The following is a 17,421-nucleotide window of genomic DNA, read 5'->3' as shown; positions in this document are numbered from 1 at the left end:
GAAAACTGTTTTCCCCGAATCTACCCTCGCGCGAAGATCTACGAGTAAGAAGAAAAGCAAAAGAAAAGAGAAAATAAGTACGCTATCGGCCCAAGATCTACAAAGTGGGGAAGAGAAGGGTAAAAGCCAATCCAGCCTAACCTGAGGCAGCGGAGACGCGAAAGAGGAAGTTCGCCGGTGAAGCAGAGCGCTCGAGGTCGCCGGAGAAGTGCGGCGACGGACGGGCGAAGACGAACTAGATGAAGCAAGAGCACAGGGCTGCGGGAGCAACGCCGCGAGGAACCTCCGCGCGGCAGAGGCTTGGCGAGGCGTGGCGATGCGGTGGCGGAAGTTGCTGGGCGTCGGAGCTCCGGCGACGAACGGCAACGGCAAGGGCGTGAGGGGGCAAGGGCTCTCTGTGCGCGAAGAACTGAGGAAGTGCGAAGGAAGAAGAAGAAGGAGCAACTCCCCCATTTATAGGAGGAGGGCTTAGTGGGCTGGCAACTGCCGGGCCGCGGCGGTTCGCCTCGTGGGCCTCCACGTGGCGCGTCAATACACGCGCCAAGAAGAGGAGGCCACATGCTCGCCGCACGGATCCGGAACCACAGCCAGGATCCGGTGTGCCGCATTCAATGAGGGCGCGGGAGCCGAAGGGAAGTGACCCCTGACACTGGCGCGCTCAGGTACAGTGCGCATGTCACTGACAGGCACTGTACCCGAGAAATTCTCGACTTCGCCGAGGAGGCAGTGAATGGCTAAGATACCGGAGAATGAGATACCGGAAAACACTTTGCGAAGAGAGAAAAGAGACAAGTGCGGCAAAGATGCCGGGAATAAAGCTGGCCTCCGGAAAGATTAAACCGGAATCTTAAGATATGAGAACCTGGCATGGTCTGTTGGATAGAATCCACCAGACTATACCAGCTTCGGGGACTAATGTTGGGGGGATAACCCCCGGTATGCCAAAGGCATGCCAAACCGGATGGTTTGAGCCATCAAGATACCGGTTTAATATTGATACCGGAGGTAGAAACCAAGAATTTGGCTAAGTGAAGCTAAGCCGGTATCCCCAAGAGGGGTATACCGGAACCGGATAAAGAAGACACCGGATTACCAGTAAGAGGAGCTTATCGGTAAAGCTGGTCAAAGATTCTCTTCGGAGCTAGAAGACAAAGATGAGCTAAGCAAAGTAGCTTTAAGCGAAGCCCTGATGCCAAAGGTGGAGGATGACGCCAAAAGCAACCGGAGGCGTCAGCCTCTGTGATTAAAGAAGCCGGCGCCGCCATTTTGGACTAAAGTGACTTTGTAAAAGTAGTTTGTCTAGTCAAAGATGCCATTAGATGCCATTAGGGTTTCTTGCCCTGTAAGCCACCTCTCCCCTATATAAGGAGAGGGGGTAGCCCCATTACGGGCACGATGATGAAATACGACATAGGACATATGTTCTTGTAACCACAAACCCTCCCCCGAATCCTCTAGCGCACATTCGGCCCCAACTTAAGCCATCCCATGGCATCTGGTCGTTCGCCACGACGACATCTTCCGAAGTGATCCAAGTTTTAACAACATTAGTAGGTGGTATTCCTACTAAGCTTTTAATTAAATTGCAGGCTTCTAAAGCAGGAGTGCCCAGAAAATTACCCCCTATGAGAGTATCCAAACCATACCTATTCCAGTTTGATATGCCAACATAAACATTTCTAAGAAGGATCATGGTAGAATATTTTTTTAGTACATCTATGATGAGCATTACTTATTCTAAAGCATCTTTCAAACTTTCTGCCTCTTGTTGTTTAAAAGAACGAACCTCAATTTCAGGAATACTCATTCTAGCAAGATAAAAATAGAACAACAGAAATAAAAGCTATAATAACAACTATTTTGGTGTGTGTTTTTGATATAAATAAGCAAACAAGATAAATTAAAGTAAACTAAGCAAAACAATAACAAAGTAAAGAGATTGGAGATGAGAGACTCCCCTTGCAGAGATCCTCTTTCTCCCCGGCAACGGTGCCAGAAAATCTTGATGGTGCTCTAGGGACGGTGCCAGACAATCTTGGTGGCGGTTGTTATGGAAGCGGTCGGGAAACCCCAAGTGGAAGGTGTGATGAGCACAACAGTAAGTTCTTTCTCAGTAAGAAACCAAGGTTTAATCGACCAGTAGGAGAAAGGCGGGACTTTTGAAGGTGTTGCTAGCTGTCTATTGGCAGGGCGCACTACCGGCATCAGCAATAACGTGGAACCTGTACACAACACAATCGCAATACTTTGCCCCAACTCACAGTGAGGTTTTCAATCTCACTGGTTTTGCTGATAACAAAGAGTTAACTGTATGGTATGGAAAGAGATATTTGCAGTGAATGAAAAGAGAACAGTGCTTGCAGTAAGTAAACAGAATATGATAATTGTATCAGTGTAAAAGAAAGGACCGGGATCCACAGTTCACTAGTGCTGTCTCTCCATAAAGATAAATAGCATGTTGGGTGAACAAATTACAGCTGGGCAATTGACAGAATAAAGTTCATACATGACAAGATGACTAGTATGAGATTCGTTTGGGCATTACAACATAATATATAGACCATAATCAGGAATGGTGTTTTGGCACATGGGAGCATATGCTCCCTTTATTTTGAAATGCATGTTACATACATTTTGAAATTTCAAAAAATTGAAACGAAAAATTCGAACATACATCTTCACGTGCTACACGCTCACAAAGTTGTTTCATAAAAATCTGACTTGTCGTGTGACGTGTGTAAAAAAGACAAAATTCAATGCTGAAAATAAAGCTTTTCAGGAGATAAATTTTCTCTTTTTTACACATACCACAAAACATATTGGTTCCTCGCGAAACTTGACGAACGTACGTATATTGTGGAGATGTACATGTAGAATTTTTTATCAAAAATTTTCGACATTTCGAAATATTACTTTTTGATAGAGGGAGCATATGCACCCGGGAGCCGAATTGAATTTCCGGACCATAATCCAACTGCGTCTATGACTAATAATCCACCTTCCGGTTAGCATCCGCAACCCTTTTAGTATTAATTTGCAAGCAACAAATAATCGCGTTAAGCAATGTGTGTAAAGTAAACAATAGAATTACCCTTGGATAAAACATTGTTGTTTTCTCCCTAGTAGCAACAACACATCTACAATCTTAGAAGTTATTGTCACTCTTCCAGAAAACTAGAGGCATGAACCCACTATCGAGCATAAATACTCCCTCTTGGAGTCACAAGCATTTCCTTGGCCAAAGCATCTACTAGCAACAGAAAGCATGCACGATCACAAATAACATATGGCATGAATATAATCGATCTCAACTATAGTATTCAATATTCATCGGATCCCAGGAAACACAACATGTATCATTACATAAGGATGATCTTGATCATGATAGGCAGCTCACAATATCTAAACATGAGGCACAAATTGGAGAAGACAACCATCTAGCTACTACTATGGACCCATAGTCCAGAGATGAACTACTCACGCATCACTTCAGAGGCAGGCATGGCGATGTAGAGGCCTCCGGTGATGATCTCCCCCTCCAGCAAGGTGCCGGGAAGAGCTTCAGAACCTTCCCGAGATGGGTTCTGTAATGGCAGTCGTTGACGGAACTTTTCGTGGATGGAGTCTCGGGTATCCAGGTTTTTCCCGAGATCGTGAATAAATAGGTGGAGGAGATAGGTCGGTGGGGTGCCGAGGGGGCACACCACCCCTAGGCGCGACCAGGAGGGCCACGCCTAGGGCAGATGAGGCCGCCTCCTAGTGCCTCTCCGACCCCCCTCCGGTCTCTATCTTCGTTACGGTAAAATATTGAATTCGGCTTTTGTTTCGTCTAATTCCGAGAATATTTCCTGTATAACTTTTCTGAAACCAAAAATAGCGGAAAACAGGGAACTGACATTGTGGCATCTTGTCAATAGGTTAGTGCCGGAAAATATATAAAAATGCAACAAAGTGCAAGTAAAACATAGTGAAATTGGTGTAAAACAAACATGGAGCATCAAAAATTATAGATACGTTTAAGACGTATCATGAACCCCCACCTCAGAGGACTAGGAGGAACCGTTTTATTCCCTTCCCGGGGAAGCCAAACTGCACGACTAGGTCTGGAACGACGGCTCCTACTCCATCGATGGCTCTAGAGCTGGCATGCTCCTAGTGTCGTTGATGGGAGAGAAGCTAAAGTACATGGTTCATATGCTTTACCATAGGGAGCACTCGACAAACAACACGGCTGAGTATGAGGGTCTGCTCGCTGGACTCAGGATCACGAAAGAACTAGGCATCTTGTTTCTGAAAGATCGAGATGTCGCCTAGAGGGGGGGCGAATAGGCAATTAAAAACTATTGCGGATTTGTCTTGTAAGAATGCGGAATTAAACTATCATTTAGTTTACAAGCACAAACCCTAAATATGCTAAGCTCAACTAAGTGTAACAATAGCAACTAGAGCTAAGCAAGATTGGCACAAGATATATGTAGCACAAGTGATAGCAAGATATATGAACTTCAAGCACGATGGCTATCACAAGGAAAGATAGCTCGGGTATAGAAATAACCGAGGCACGCGGAGACGAGGATGTATTCCCGTGTTCCCTTCCTTTGCAAGAAGGTACGTCACGTTTGGAGGAGTGGAGGTCCCACGAAGGATTCCCCGCGCCACGAAGGCTCACCCTATTCTTCGAACCACACCCACGAAGGATAATGGCCCTTTCCTTATGGTTAGCTTTTCCTCCGCTCCGGAGATGGCAAGCTCCACAACCACTTCACAAGCTCCACGAAGGAGAAGCCCGGGCCTCTTCACAATCTTCTTGAAGAGATCACCGGAGCACCAATCACCAAGCCAACTAGGAGGTCTCCCTCCAGGAGTAACAAGCTCACGGTCTCTCACTCGAACAAATCGTGGTGGAGAGCTCAGCACTATGCAATGATGCAAAGCAAGAACACCGGAGGTGTTCAAGTCCTTCACACTCAAATCCCACCAAAGCAACGAATGCTAGGATGAGATTGGAGAGAAAGAACAAGGGGAAAAGTCAACCAAAGACTTCAAGATCTAGATCCCAAGAGATTCCCTCACTTAGAGAAGAAATGGATTGGTGGAAGTGTAGATCTAGATCCCCTCTCTCAAATCCTCAAATATGAGCAAGAATGGTTGGAGGAATCAAGGGGGAGAGCAAGTTCTTCAAATAGTAGCAATGGAGGAGAGAGAATGGGAAGAACTACATGTCCCAAGGTGGAAGAAGGGTCTATTTATAGCTAGGAGCAAATAAAACCGTTGGGGGGAAAAAGACAAAGAAAATCGCAGGAAAACGGGCAAAAAAGACAGCCCAGCCGGCTGCCAGGCCGGCCGACCGGCCTGGGCGCTGAGGAGCCCGGTCGGCAGCCTGGTCGGGCCGGCCCAGCAACCGGGCGGCAGCAGCGCTCGCACCAGGCGGCGGATGGGCGAGGAGCGCGCGGGCGCGTGGGCCACGCGGGGCGGAGGCGGCCCACTGGGCGCCCGGTCGGGCCGGAGGAGGCGCCGGGCAGGCCGGAGGCGGACCGGGCCCGAGACCGGTCGCGGGCCAAAAGGCCACTGGACACGGTCCGGATGGCACCGGTGCCCGGGCCGGTCACGACCGGGTGGGCCGGCGTGCCGCCCGGCTGCACCCCCCCTCTTTTTTTCTTTTTCTTCTTTTTCTTCTTTTCTCGTTTTTCCTATTTCTTTAATAACTAATGCTCCCGAACTCTGATTCGCATGAAACCAATTTTGTTGGAAAGATAACGATGAATAGAATCCCAACAAAAACTGGAAATATGGAGACTCCTCACAGAACATTTCTAGATGATTTTAGAGAGGGAGTCTCCCACCGTCAAGAAACGGTGAAAACGTCCAAACTCGAAAACGCAATAGAAGATGCATGTGGATTCCGTTTTCGATGAACTTGGGCTTGTTGTAAAGCTAGCAACAAGCGCAAGAACCTCACACAGAGAAACACCAAGAAGCAATAAGGATATGCAAAGTATGCAAAGGATTGAGCTCCCTAAGACGATGTGATCGAGTTACCCAACCGAAAGCCCCTCTTGATAGTGCGGCTATCTATCCTATAATCCGGTCTCCCATCAACCACCCCGAGACCGGTAAAAGGAAAACCTATCAAGGTCATACCTTTGCCTTGCGCATCCCACCACTTGATCATTGTCGCTTCGTGTATACTCACAAATGCTCCCCCATACACAATGATGGGAAAGCTTCATTGATGCACATCTTCACATGTCCACAATCACCAAGTGGGCGGCAAGCTTCAAGCATGTGATCCATTCAAGATGCTCAATTTGAACTTGCCCAACTCAACCTTGTATCTTCTCATACTCACTTAAGATAGAGCATGGCTAATATTGAGTTCCACATAAGAACTCTATCTTCATTTCTTCTTCTTGATCATATCACATATGTATCTTCAAATCGATGATCTTGATGCCAATACACAAGGTATATCTTTATCTTCATGGCATCCATACTTGAATCCAACACATGGAGAGCAAGTAGATCCTATGGAATATTCCTTCATATAAACTTAATGAAAACATTAGTCCATATGGGTTGTCATTGATTACCAAAACCACACATAGGGGCAATATACCCTTACAGTTTCCGGCGGAGAGGATCAGGGACTCGACCGTGTTTCCCATTTTATTTTAGGGTCCTTCGCGTAAATTTCTAAGATTTTGCTTTATTTCTATCTTTCTATAAGGCCCTTGATGTAAAGTTGTACCCACCGACGATGAATTGAAGCAGGACCTAGGGTCCTTCTGGACCAGTCTTCCTATTCAAAAAAAAGTCAATATATACAACTCAAAATCATTACCGATTGGATACATCATAGAATATATTTTCATATAATATGTATATAATGTCATTTTTGATAGTTTTATCTATTTTTTTGTTAAACTTTACTTAGTTTGATTTTTTTAAATAAAATGTAGACCTTATTTGTTAGAGCGGAGGGAGCATATACAAGCTATCTTGATCACTGTTTCCAGCTAACATGGCAGGTGTCATACATTAAAGCGTACAGAGGGCTACTGTACTTGGAATTTAACGAGCTGGCTGTATGATTATGAACCATGTGTTAAGCCGGGAAAATAGGCCTCGCATTGATCCGTCAAATCAGAAATTTAAGGACGCTGCAAATATTTTGCTCCGCCAACACCTAAATCTTGACCGTCGGTTTTATAATCCGAGAGCTATGCAAAATGTTTTAAAATTTATTTTCGTAATATGTGTTATCTAAACCCATAAAGCAAAGCATCATGTCTAAAGATTCTGGCCTTCTATCTATATATAGAAGTAGCCAATCCACCACTCTAGCAGCCTCATCACAATCTAGCTAGTTCGTAGTCGTGCTCGCGTAGCACTCGTACGCGCGCAAAGGACACGTTACAATGTCAGCCTTGTATTCCGAGAAACGAAGGCATCTCTTCGTCCTGCTCAGCCTCACTCTCGCCGCCGCCGCATCCGATGTCTCCTTCTATCCCTCCGCGGAGACCGCCGCGGCGGCGCACTGCGACGGCACGCTGTACCCGGAGCTCTGCCTGTCCACGCTCGCCACCTTTCCGGACCTCCACAAGAAGTCCCTCCCGGAAGTCATCACCCACGCCTGCAACCGCACGGAGACCGACGTCACCGCAATGTCTTCCAACTGCTCCTCCTACTTCCGCGGGAAGTCGCTCAGCGCGCGCGACCGCCGAGCCCTGTCGGACTGCGTGGAGCTTCTCGACACCACCATGGACGACCTCCGGGCCACCATCTCCGACCTGCAAGACCCCGCCAAGCGCCCGATCATGGATCACTGCATGACCGTCCTCTCCGCCGCCATCACCAACCAGCAGACGTGCCTCGAGGGCTTCTCGTACCAGAAGGGCGGCGACGTGCTCTCCCACGTCGAGCCCGGCATCAGCCACATCGCCCGAATGGTCAGCAACTCGCTCGCCATGACCAGGAAGCTGCCCGGAGCCGGAGCGCCTTCGCCGTCCACGTCGAGCCTCCATGAAGAGCGGCAGCCGTTCACGGGGTACGGGCAGATGGTCAAGGGGTTCCCGCGGTGGGTGAAGCCTGGTGAAAGGCGGCTGCTGCAGGCACCGGCGTCGGGCATAAATGCCAATGCCGTGGTGGCCAAGGACGGGAGCGGGACGTACAGCACCGTGTCCGCGGCGGTCGCGGCGGCGCCGACCAACTCGAAGAGCAGGTACGTCATATACATCAAGGCCGGCACGTACTTGGAGAACGTGGAGGTGGGGAAGAACCAGAAGAACCTCATGTTCATCGGCGACGGCATAGGCAAGACGGTCATCAAAGCCAGCCTCAACGTCGTCGACGGCTCCACCACCTTCCGCTCCGCCACACTAGGTAAGTAATCCACTGCACTCGATAAGCCAGGGACACCGGACACCAACCTCTATGTAGAAAAACTGCGTTGACTGGTTTTGTACTTTTAGTATTGCTGCTACATTCCGTCAAATCGAATGGTCAAGTTATCTAATACTCCTTTATGTCAGGATACAGGAGGAATCACCTATTTATCAAAGTAAAACTTTGCACAAGTTAGAAAAAAAATATTGTAAAACGTCAACAACTATAATATACAAAATAAAAAAATCATGTGATTTGATGTTTTACGTGCTGATATATTTTTATATACTAGGATCAAACTTAATGAAACTAGTATGCACTAAATTTCGGCGCATAATATTTATTTGCTAATGAAAAATGTTAATGTTAAATAATATTAATTAGACATGGCCTCTACAACAACATATTGGCAAGGGCTAGTCGAGGCATGCATCAAGGATGCAGATAGCCAAAAAAAAAAAAACGCCCCACCAAAAATGATGCGGGATTCACATCAACAGAAAACAAATCTCACCAATGAAAATATCCACACTGAAGAAATTCTCCAACATCGTGGCTTTTAAAAGAGAAGAGTGCATGAGCTATTATTCAGTCTGACCACGAAGTCTGATCATGAGCTTTCGCCCGGAAAAAAGTCATGATCAATCTTCATGCAATGCCTTCGTCAAGGAAATGGTTAGAAGACTACCATGGTGAGATACAAATGATAAAGGTCATACCTAGAGTTTTTCACCTCGGAATGCTAAGAATGAATTGGTACTCGATGAGAACCACTAGTAACGAACCAACCTTGTGTCGCTGCCCCACTTATCAAGTCACTGCTGCAATTCGACGACCGATCACCAAACACAGCCGCCATGCACACGATTTTGACGTGGTCTCGCCATGCAAATGAAATTGTGCTCGCACAATCATCATCCTCTACTCCATCCATTGCGCGCACAACCAGATACAGCTGCTCATGCACAGGGTCTTGACGTGGACCGTGCAATACGAGCTGGCTATCCAACGAGCCGTTAACCGCCGGTGAGAACCCCCGCTCTGCACAACTTGGCCGAGACGGCAGCTTTGCATACCAGAAAGGTAAAACTTGGAAATCTGCCCGACCTTGATTGCTCCGCTTATCTCGTCCCATCGAGCCCTCCGTCTCTTTCACCAGGCTGCTACCTAAATACAGAGCCTGACGTTCCCAACTACCTCACTCTCGCTCGTATGCACTCAACACGAAGCAGGCTAAACATATGCAAGATCGCGTCCGCCCTCAACTACCTACTAACACCTAACGCGATGAGGCTCGGATTAGTGATAGACTAATTAAATCGGAATTCTTCCTCCTCTAGCTTTCCCCCTTCTCTCAAAGAAAAAAGAGAGCGACAGCTTCAGGTCGACTTCCCACCCCAGCAATCACCGGGCCGCTACATGCATGTGCAAAGCTTTACAAAATAAAATTTCGAAAAGTTATATCAACGCCAAGTTCAGGTAGAGGGTTTTTTTTTTTCATTCAAATGTTGCTGCAATTTTATCCACGGAAGCCTAGCTTCTAAACAGCAATCTAATCTTAGAATCATAGTTGAAGGACTAATTAAGTGGTGCGTATCAAGTTACAAATTTGAAATTGAAAGTATATAAATTGGATAAAAAAGATAAAGTATCGGATGAAAAGTTCTAGTTAAAGGATTTCACCGCGCAAGTTTTTTATTTCTATTTTTTTGTGGAGTCCATGTACATACAATATTTTCCTTGAAAAGAGCTACATCTAAGTATCAAGGATATATGTATGTGCTTGATTTATGTCAAAATTCTAAAATTTATAAATCGGATTTTTTGGGGCCAGTTCCAAACTCGAGATCAGAAGTACACGGGCCCTCCCTCGTATTTTAATAAAGAAAGAGATTGCCGACTCATGATCCACCCATATAAGTAAAGAAACTGAAATGTTCTTTTGGCACATGAGTTCCAGCATTCCCTCTATATTAGATTTTAAAAAAAAATCTTATCTACATGTTGCGAAATAAATTGACAATAATTTTAAACTTGTCAATGCCATATCCCACAAGCACGCAAAATCAAAATGCGTTTTTTTATAATGGACTGCACACAAATGAAAGAGCCTCAGTTTTCTATTAAATTTGCAAATGTGATAGTCAGATCCACACTTTTCATTTTCTATAGCCTAAAATAAACATTCTTTTCAATTGAGAGTTTACACGTTTGTTTTCTCTTTAGGATACACACCACTGGCTACATTCTTTTTAGGATTTCTTGAAAATCAAAAATATATTTTTTAATTTTGAAAAAATGGCATCACTTGTTGTATCCAAATGCACCAAAGCTTCACTCCAAACAAATTCTTTTGAGTAGACAACTATGGGTGTGGGATCCCATGGCGATAGATGAGAGCTTTTTTCTTTTGGAATAGTCTGACGGGACAATGAAGTTGTTACAAGATCATTAGATTAAATCTCACCTTTATGAGACACCAAAGTGTCAAATCTAGGATTTGAACTCTGGTGGGCTAGGGGTGCCACTTTCCTCCTAACCATCCAACCACAGGTTGGTTCTCTAAGAGAATGGAGTTGTTACAAGATCATTAGATTAAATCTCACCAACATATATTACTTTCGGAGAAATTTACTTATTACAAAGAGAAAAAATATACGAGAAATATTACTAATTAAGAAAACAATAAGAGCGATTTTCTAGCTTTGTCATTTTTCTAAGCTTCTGTGCAATGTTACCAACACATTCCAACTTAATTTTTGTTGTGGCTAAAACCACAGACTGTACTCCCTTCGTCCCATGAAAGTGGTACATCTAAAACTTTGATAAATCTCGTCGGGCGGAGGAAGTACATTTTTTAGGTGCCCGTGTTTAGTCAGAATAAACAAGCAAATAGAAAATTAGCAAGCTAGCATTTGAGAATCTGATTTTTGAACATGATAATAAGCTAACCAACTATACGGTACGTGGTAATGCTGCAGCGGTGGTGGGCGACAACTTCCTGGCCCGCGATCTGACCATCGAGAACTCGGCCGGCCCATCGAAGCACCAGGCGCAGGCGGTGGCGCTCCGCGTCGGCGCCGACCTGTCGGCTTTCTACCGCTGCAGCTTCGTGGGCTACCAGGACACCCTGTACGTGCACTCCCTGCGGCAGTTCTTCCGCGAGTGCGACATCTACGGCACCATCGACTTCGTGTTCGGCAACTCCGCCGTGGTGCTCCAGAGCTGCAACCTCTACGCGCGGCGGCCCCTGGCGAGCCAGAGCAACATCTACACGGCGCAGGGCCGGACGGACCCGAACCAGAACACGGGCATCTCCATCCAGAAGTGCAAGGTCGCCGCCGCGTCGGACCTCGCCGCCGTGCAGTCGAGCTTCCGGACGTACCTGGGCAGGCCGTGGAAGCAGTACTCCCGCACGGTGTACTTGCAGTCGGAGCTGGACAGCGTCGTCGACCCCGCGGGGTGGCTCGAGTGGGACGGCACCTTCGCGCTCGACACGCTCTACTACGGCGAGTACCAGAACACGGGGGCCGGAGCTAGCACGTCCAACCGGGTGAAGTGGAAGGGTTACCGCGTGATCAGCAGCTCGTCGGAGGCCAGTACCTTCACGGTGGGGTCATTCATCGACGGCGACGTCTGGCTAACTGGCACGTCCATCCCCTTCACCACCGGGCTGTGACCGTATTATTCTATCACGGCGAGATCTGGGTTTGATGGCAATAAGTGAACGACGCCCAGAAGCAAAAAAAAAGCACCACTTCGATCGTTTTGGGATGCCGATTCTTTGTTTTTCTAGACCATCATATACGTGATTGGTTCATTATATATTGATATACGTGCAACGCATATACCGGTTTAAGATCTCCGTATATGTAATTCTTCATGTTGGTTTGTACTTAATTATGCAATAAACATATTTATATATATGTATTTTTTAGGCCATGCACTACATCATGGTAGGGATTTTGGGGCACTTATATGTGGCTTAAAATGTATTAAATATGCCCTCTAAACTTTTAAGGGCACATAAAAATATGCCGAATTTACTAGCTACTCGGAAAGTAATGATGGCACATCTAAAATGTGCTCTCAAAGGTATACTTTTGAGAGTCTATCTTGAACGTGCCATCAATACTTTTGAGGGCATATTTTAGATGTGCTCTTAAAAACATTTGAGGGCACATTTTGGATGTGCACTCAAAAGCATTGAGAGCACATTTTGCATGTACCACTGAAACATATAGGGGCACATTTAGAGCATCTCCAGCCACGTCCCTCAAACGCATCCGGATCGAGCATTTGGGGGACGTGTTTTGTTCGTGCTGCGTTTGGGGACGTCGCTCCCCAGCCGCGTCCCCCAAAGGTCGCCCCCAAACTTTAAAATATAATTTTTTATTTAGTATATAGAAGAAATGTGTAGGTTAAAAGGTGATAATATTGAAAGCAACAAACACAAATTACATATAAAAACATCGAAAAATATAAACTAACTTACATATAAAAATTTAAACTACTTCTTCTTTGATGGCCCCGCCTCGTTGTCCTCACGGTGGCGCTTCCTGCTCGTCACCTCTTCCGAAGAGGCGGTGTCGTCCGACGCATCGGAAGAACTTGTGTCCTCCTCATCGTCGACGGAGCTCGCCGGCTGCGCCTTCGGCTTCGCTTTCGCCTCCGCCTTCATCCGGGCCGCCACCGCCTCCTCAGCCTCCTCCTCCTCAGCCTCCTCCTCCTCCTCGTTTGCCTCCCATTCTTCGCCGTTGTCCGGCGGCGGGGAATCATCGCCGCTGTTGGGCGTCCGGACTCTGTCTCACCAATGGCGCCATCCTGGAGACTTGCCCTCGCTGTCGGTGTCTGATGGAAGCCCAGAGAGGTCGCTCATTGTGAGAAGTTTGGATGAATGGCGGCCGGTTGAAGATCCGAAAGCGCCTATGTACAGGCCTTATTGAGTGCGGATGAATGGCGACGCAGATATCGAAGAGACCGGCGGTTGCTCTTCCGCAGAGTTCGCGCTCCATTCCGGAGGTTCGCGCGTCGATCAACGCGGTTGTCAATGCGATGGTCCCACTTCCCGACAACTGCATCGTCCCTAGGTAGGCGGCGGTTGAGCGTCCGTCCGTGAGTCGCTGACGCATCGGTCCCGCCATGCCTCGCTTCGCATTTTGGTGTGTCCGGCGTGCCCCGAGCGTCCCCTGTGTAGCGGGGACGGGCTCGGGGCGCGCCGGACAAAAAATAGCTTTGGGGACGCGGCTGGGAATGTTTTTTTATCCGGCGCGCCCTAAATACCTTTGGGGTACGCTTTGGGGAACGCGGCTAGAGATGCTCTTATATATGCCATTGAAACTTTTAAGGGCACATCCAAATCGTGCCCCGATAACTTTTAAGAGCACATCCAAATTGTGCCTCAAAAACTTTTGAGGGCTCATCCAAAATATGCCCTAAAACGTTATTAGGGCAGCTTGGAAGAATTCCCATAAAACTCAATATACATTTTGCATATATTACACAAATAATAATAATTCAGCAAATCATTCAAAGTTCAGTTCACAAAATCCAGAGATGGAATCAAATGCATGCACTCTTCAGTTGTAGCATACTCACATGTACAATGAACACAGCTGAATATAACTCCCATAATTCAGAGTTGCGAAAATTTATGAAACATTCACACATGATTTCAGAAAGTAAAAAACAAGTGGTACAAGCACAAGCTGCCCACCACCGTATACAGCTGATCGCTGTCCCAGAAGATTGCCGCCCCATCTCGTCGCTGGAAAAAAAACCACCAACCTGATAGATCACCAGTCAACTTACATAAGCATAAAACTAAATGTTGAGATAAGGTTCAAGGCTTTAAGCTAAGAAAAATGATCTTATCCTGCTTAGATAGCTAAACAATTTAACAATAACCAGCACGATCCAAAACTTCTGTTATCAGCATCTTAGAGGGTATATCATCACTTATAGTAAGTCATCCTCACTTTACTTTAAATAGACAGTAGAAAGAGCATTGGATTTCCCAATCAAACAGTACTTCCTAGAACAGTATTTCCCAATCAACGACTCGAGAGGGTCCAGTTGTTGCACGGGTCTGATGTGGTTCGATGGAATCTAAATGAGACTGGTAAATTCTCTGTTGATTCTATGTATAATGCGTTGATCCAATCCGATACGCCAGTTTTTAAGAATACAAAAATCTGGTCTGTGAAGATTCCATTGAAGACGAAGGTCTTTGCTTGGTATCTTCGTAGGGGGGTAATTCTTACTAAGGACAATCTTGTTAAGCGTAATTGGAAAGGTAGTAAAAAGTGTGTGTTTTGTCTTCATGATGAGACTATCAACCACCTTTTCTTCGAGTGTCAATTCGCGAGATCTATATGGTCAATAACCCAAATAGGTTCTACCTTATACCCACCTCGGAGCGTGGCACATCTTTTTGGTAGCTGGCTCAATGGGGTGGAGCGTAGGTTCAAAACTTTTATTCGGGTGGGGGCGATCGCCATTATTTGGTCGCTATGGCTATGTAGAAATGACAAGATTTTCCATGATATTAACTCTTCATGTTTGCAGGTTATCTACCGGTCCACCGCTTTGCTCCGTTCGTGGTCTTTGCCGTATAGAGAACCGCGACCTCTTTATGGAGGTATCTACACGATTGGAGAATGTGGCGAAGGATATTTTTTCCCAACATGGATGACGGCGTAATCTACGGATAGAGCCTTCTGCGCTCTAGGCACTCTCTTTGTTTTCGGTGTTTTCAGTTTTTCATGTAATGGTGTGATACTATGTGTGAGTGTGGCTGTGTGCATCATATTATGCAGAGGCCGGGTGTAATACTTTTTTTAAAGTAATGAAAGCGCCCTTTATCGAAAAAAGAAGAATGGACATTATAGTCACATGTTACTATGCTGTTATAGACACACTTCATTTCAAACTTCCAATCACTTAAGATACTAGGGTGTTGATGCTCAATGAATATTGAAGAAATGATGCAAAACTCAATTCACTTTAACAGGAATAAACGCTGCCAAACAAAAAATATATGTATGCTTTACCTCACAAGTCACTCCCATTTCCCCTGGATACTTGTTCTAAAAACAGAGTCCATCACTATCACTACCATGTCAGAACCGCCAAAAACCTCTGGCCTGTGGCCGCTTCAATGCAATAACACAATTATTTATGTACCCTGGAAACCTGAAAACTGCACCCGCATCGATGGGCATAAAAATTATATATCTATATATATATATATATATATATATATATATATATATATATATATATATATATATATATATATATATATATATATATATATATATATATATATATATATATATATATATATAGGTCTGCTATTCTCGAACCGGTTCGAGAATAACTATTCTCGAACCACTTGTGAACTTCGTGCCATTTTCTAAGTGAACTTCCTGGCGGAACTTCAAAATTGTATGTTTGGGCGGACAGTATTTTTACGTTTATTTTCAAACCACTTATCGGAATGACGCGTGTGATATACCGTTGGATTCGTATGAAAATTTCGCAACTTTTTCATGTTCAATATTTTTCCAAATTCTCTATGGTTCTAAAAAAAATTAATTACACAAAACTATGTTTTCAGTGAGTACTCCGTTTTCGGACAGTATTTTAGGTGTATTTTTCAAACGGTTTGTCGAAATGATGCGTACGATATGCCGTTGGAAAGCTGCTGACTAGGCGCAGATTTGTCAGGTACAACATTTTTCTAAATTCATCACGGTTTAAGAGCAGATTTGAAAATACGTAATTTTGTTTCTGAGCTTCTTAGTTTTTTCGCACAGTATTTTGGAGTTTAATTTTGAACCACTTGTCGGAATATTACAAATGATATGGCGTTGGAAAGATATAGCTCAGGCGCAACTTTTTTATGTTTAATGTTTTTTCAAATTCTCAACGGTTTAAGTTTAATTTCAGAAATATGCAAAATCAAAGATAACGCCGACACTCGTGCGATTTTGAAATCGGCTCATCTAGATTGATTAGGTGTGGCATAGCCGCATGTTGGAGTATTAATAGAGTTATATCACTGCTAATTCCATGTGGTGCTGGTCGATTTGTGCAACGAAAGGCCTTACCAACGATTTCTATGTGTATGATTTCCGCCCAAAAAAACAAAGTACTTAAAATGTCCCAGTTCATAGAAGTGAACTTCCTGATGTTTTGTTAGTGAACTTCGAGTCGCGGTATAAAAGTTCACCGCATATTAAATATTAGCTTCTCACACGGTTGATGGTGAACTTCACTATTTTATGAGTCGCGGTATAAAAGTTCACCGCATATTAAATATTAACTTCTCACGCGGTTGATGGTGAACTTCACTATTTTATGCTTACGTGCATCTGTGGACAAGCGAACTTACATTTTAAGTAAAAAGTGAACTTTCACAATTTTATGTTTATGTGTTACATTCTAAAAATTAATAGAAACTACACACCAACAAAAACATCAGTGCAATTCACACGATTTAAAGTTTACACAGTGAACTGTTGTAGACGGCTATACATTTAACTTTTGGCCCATTACACAAAGTGAACTGCCAATAGATTTGGGGCAACTTCCCCAAAATAAAGCATTAACTTACAATCTGGTGAAGTGAACTGCTATTTTTCTATCACCCACACATCGAGAACATATATGTATTAGCTATTCTCTAAGCAATCGAAGGTGTTATGGGTACAACAGCATCACCACCATCTGCTCGTGCACATACTTCACAAGTCCCTGCTCGTGCACATACTTCACAAGCCCCATCTAGTTGGAAAAATCTGAACTGAAGCACTTGGGAGGAGTGAACTTCACGGAATTAGGTGAACTGAACTTTCACGCTAGCTACAGAAAAAGCAAGAAACTTTCTTGCATCTCATTTCTTTGCCTTCAAGCTGCATGTGTATGACAAAAGAGTACAGCTTAATTACCTCTCCAAATTACAATTCAATCACATCTTTATGATAAAGTAATATACTCTCATTTGATACGTGTTTCACTCACAAATCAGCA

At 44.9% G+C, this 17,421-nt stretch overlaps 1 protein-coding gene across 1 annotated transcript; it reads left to right on the top strand.

Moving 5' to 3' along the window:
• Positions 1 to 7,346: 7,346 nt before the first annotated feature.
• LOC127336932 (pectinesterase) lies at positions 7,347 to 12,309 on the top strand. Its single transcript, XM_051363800.2, has 2 exons — positions 7,347 to 8,382; positions 11,367 to 12,309. The coding sequence occupies exons 1-2, from the start codon at positions 7,419 to 7,421 to the stop codon at positions 12,062 to 12,064; spliced, it is 1,662 nt and encodes a 553-aa protein (XP_051219760.1). The 5' UTR covers positions 7,347 to 7,418; the 3' UTR covers positions 12,065 to 12,309.
• Positions 12,310 to 17,421: the final 5,112 nt, after the last annotated feature.

This window comes from Lolium perenne, chromosome 2, assembly GCF_019359855.2.
Source record: "Lolium perenne isolate Kyuss_39 chromosome 2, Kyuss_2.0, whole genome shotgun sequence".
Taxonomy (NCBI): Eukaryota; Viridiplantae; Streptophyta; class Magnoliopsida; order Poales; family Poaceae; genus Lolium; species Lolium perenne.
The sequence above is the reverse complement of the archived record's forward strand: the minus strand, read 5'-3'. Positions and strand labels throughout refer to the sequence as shown.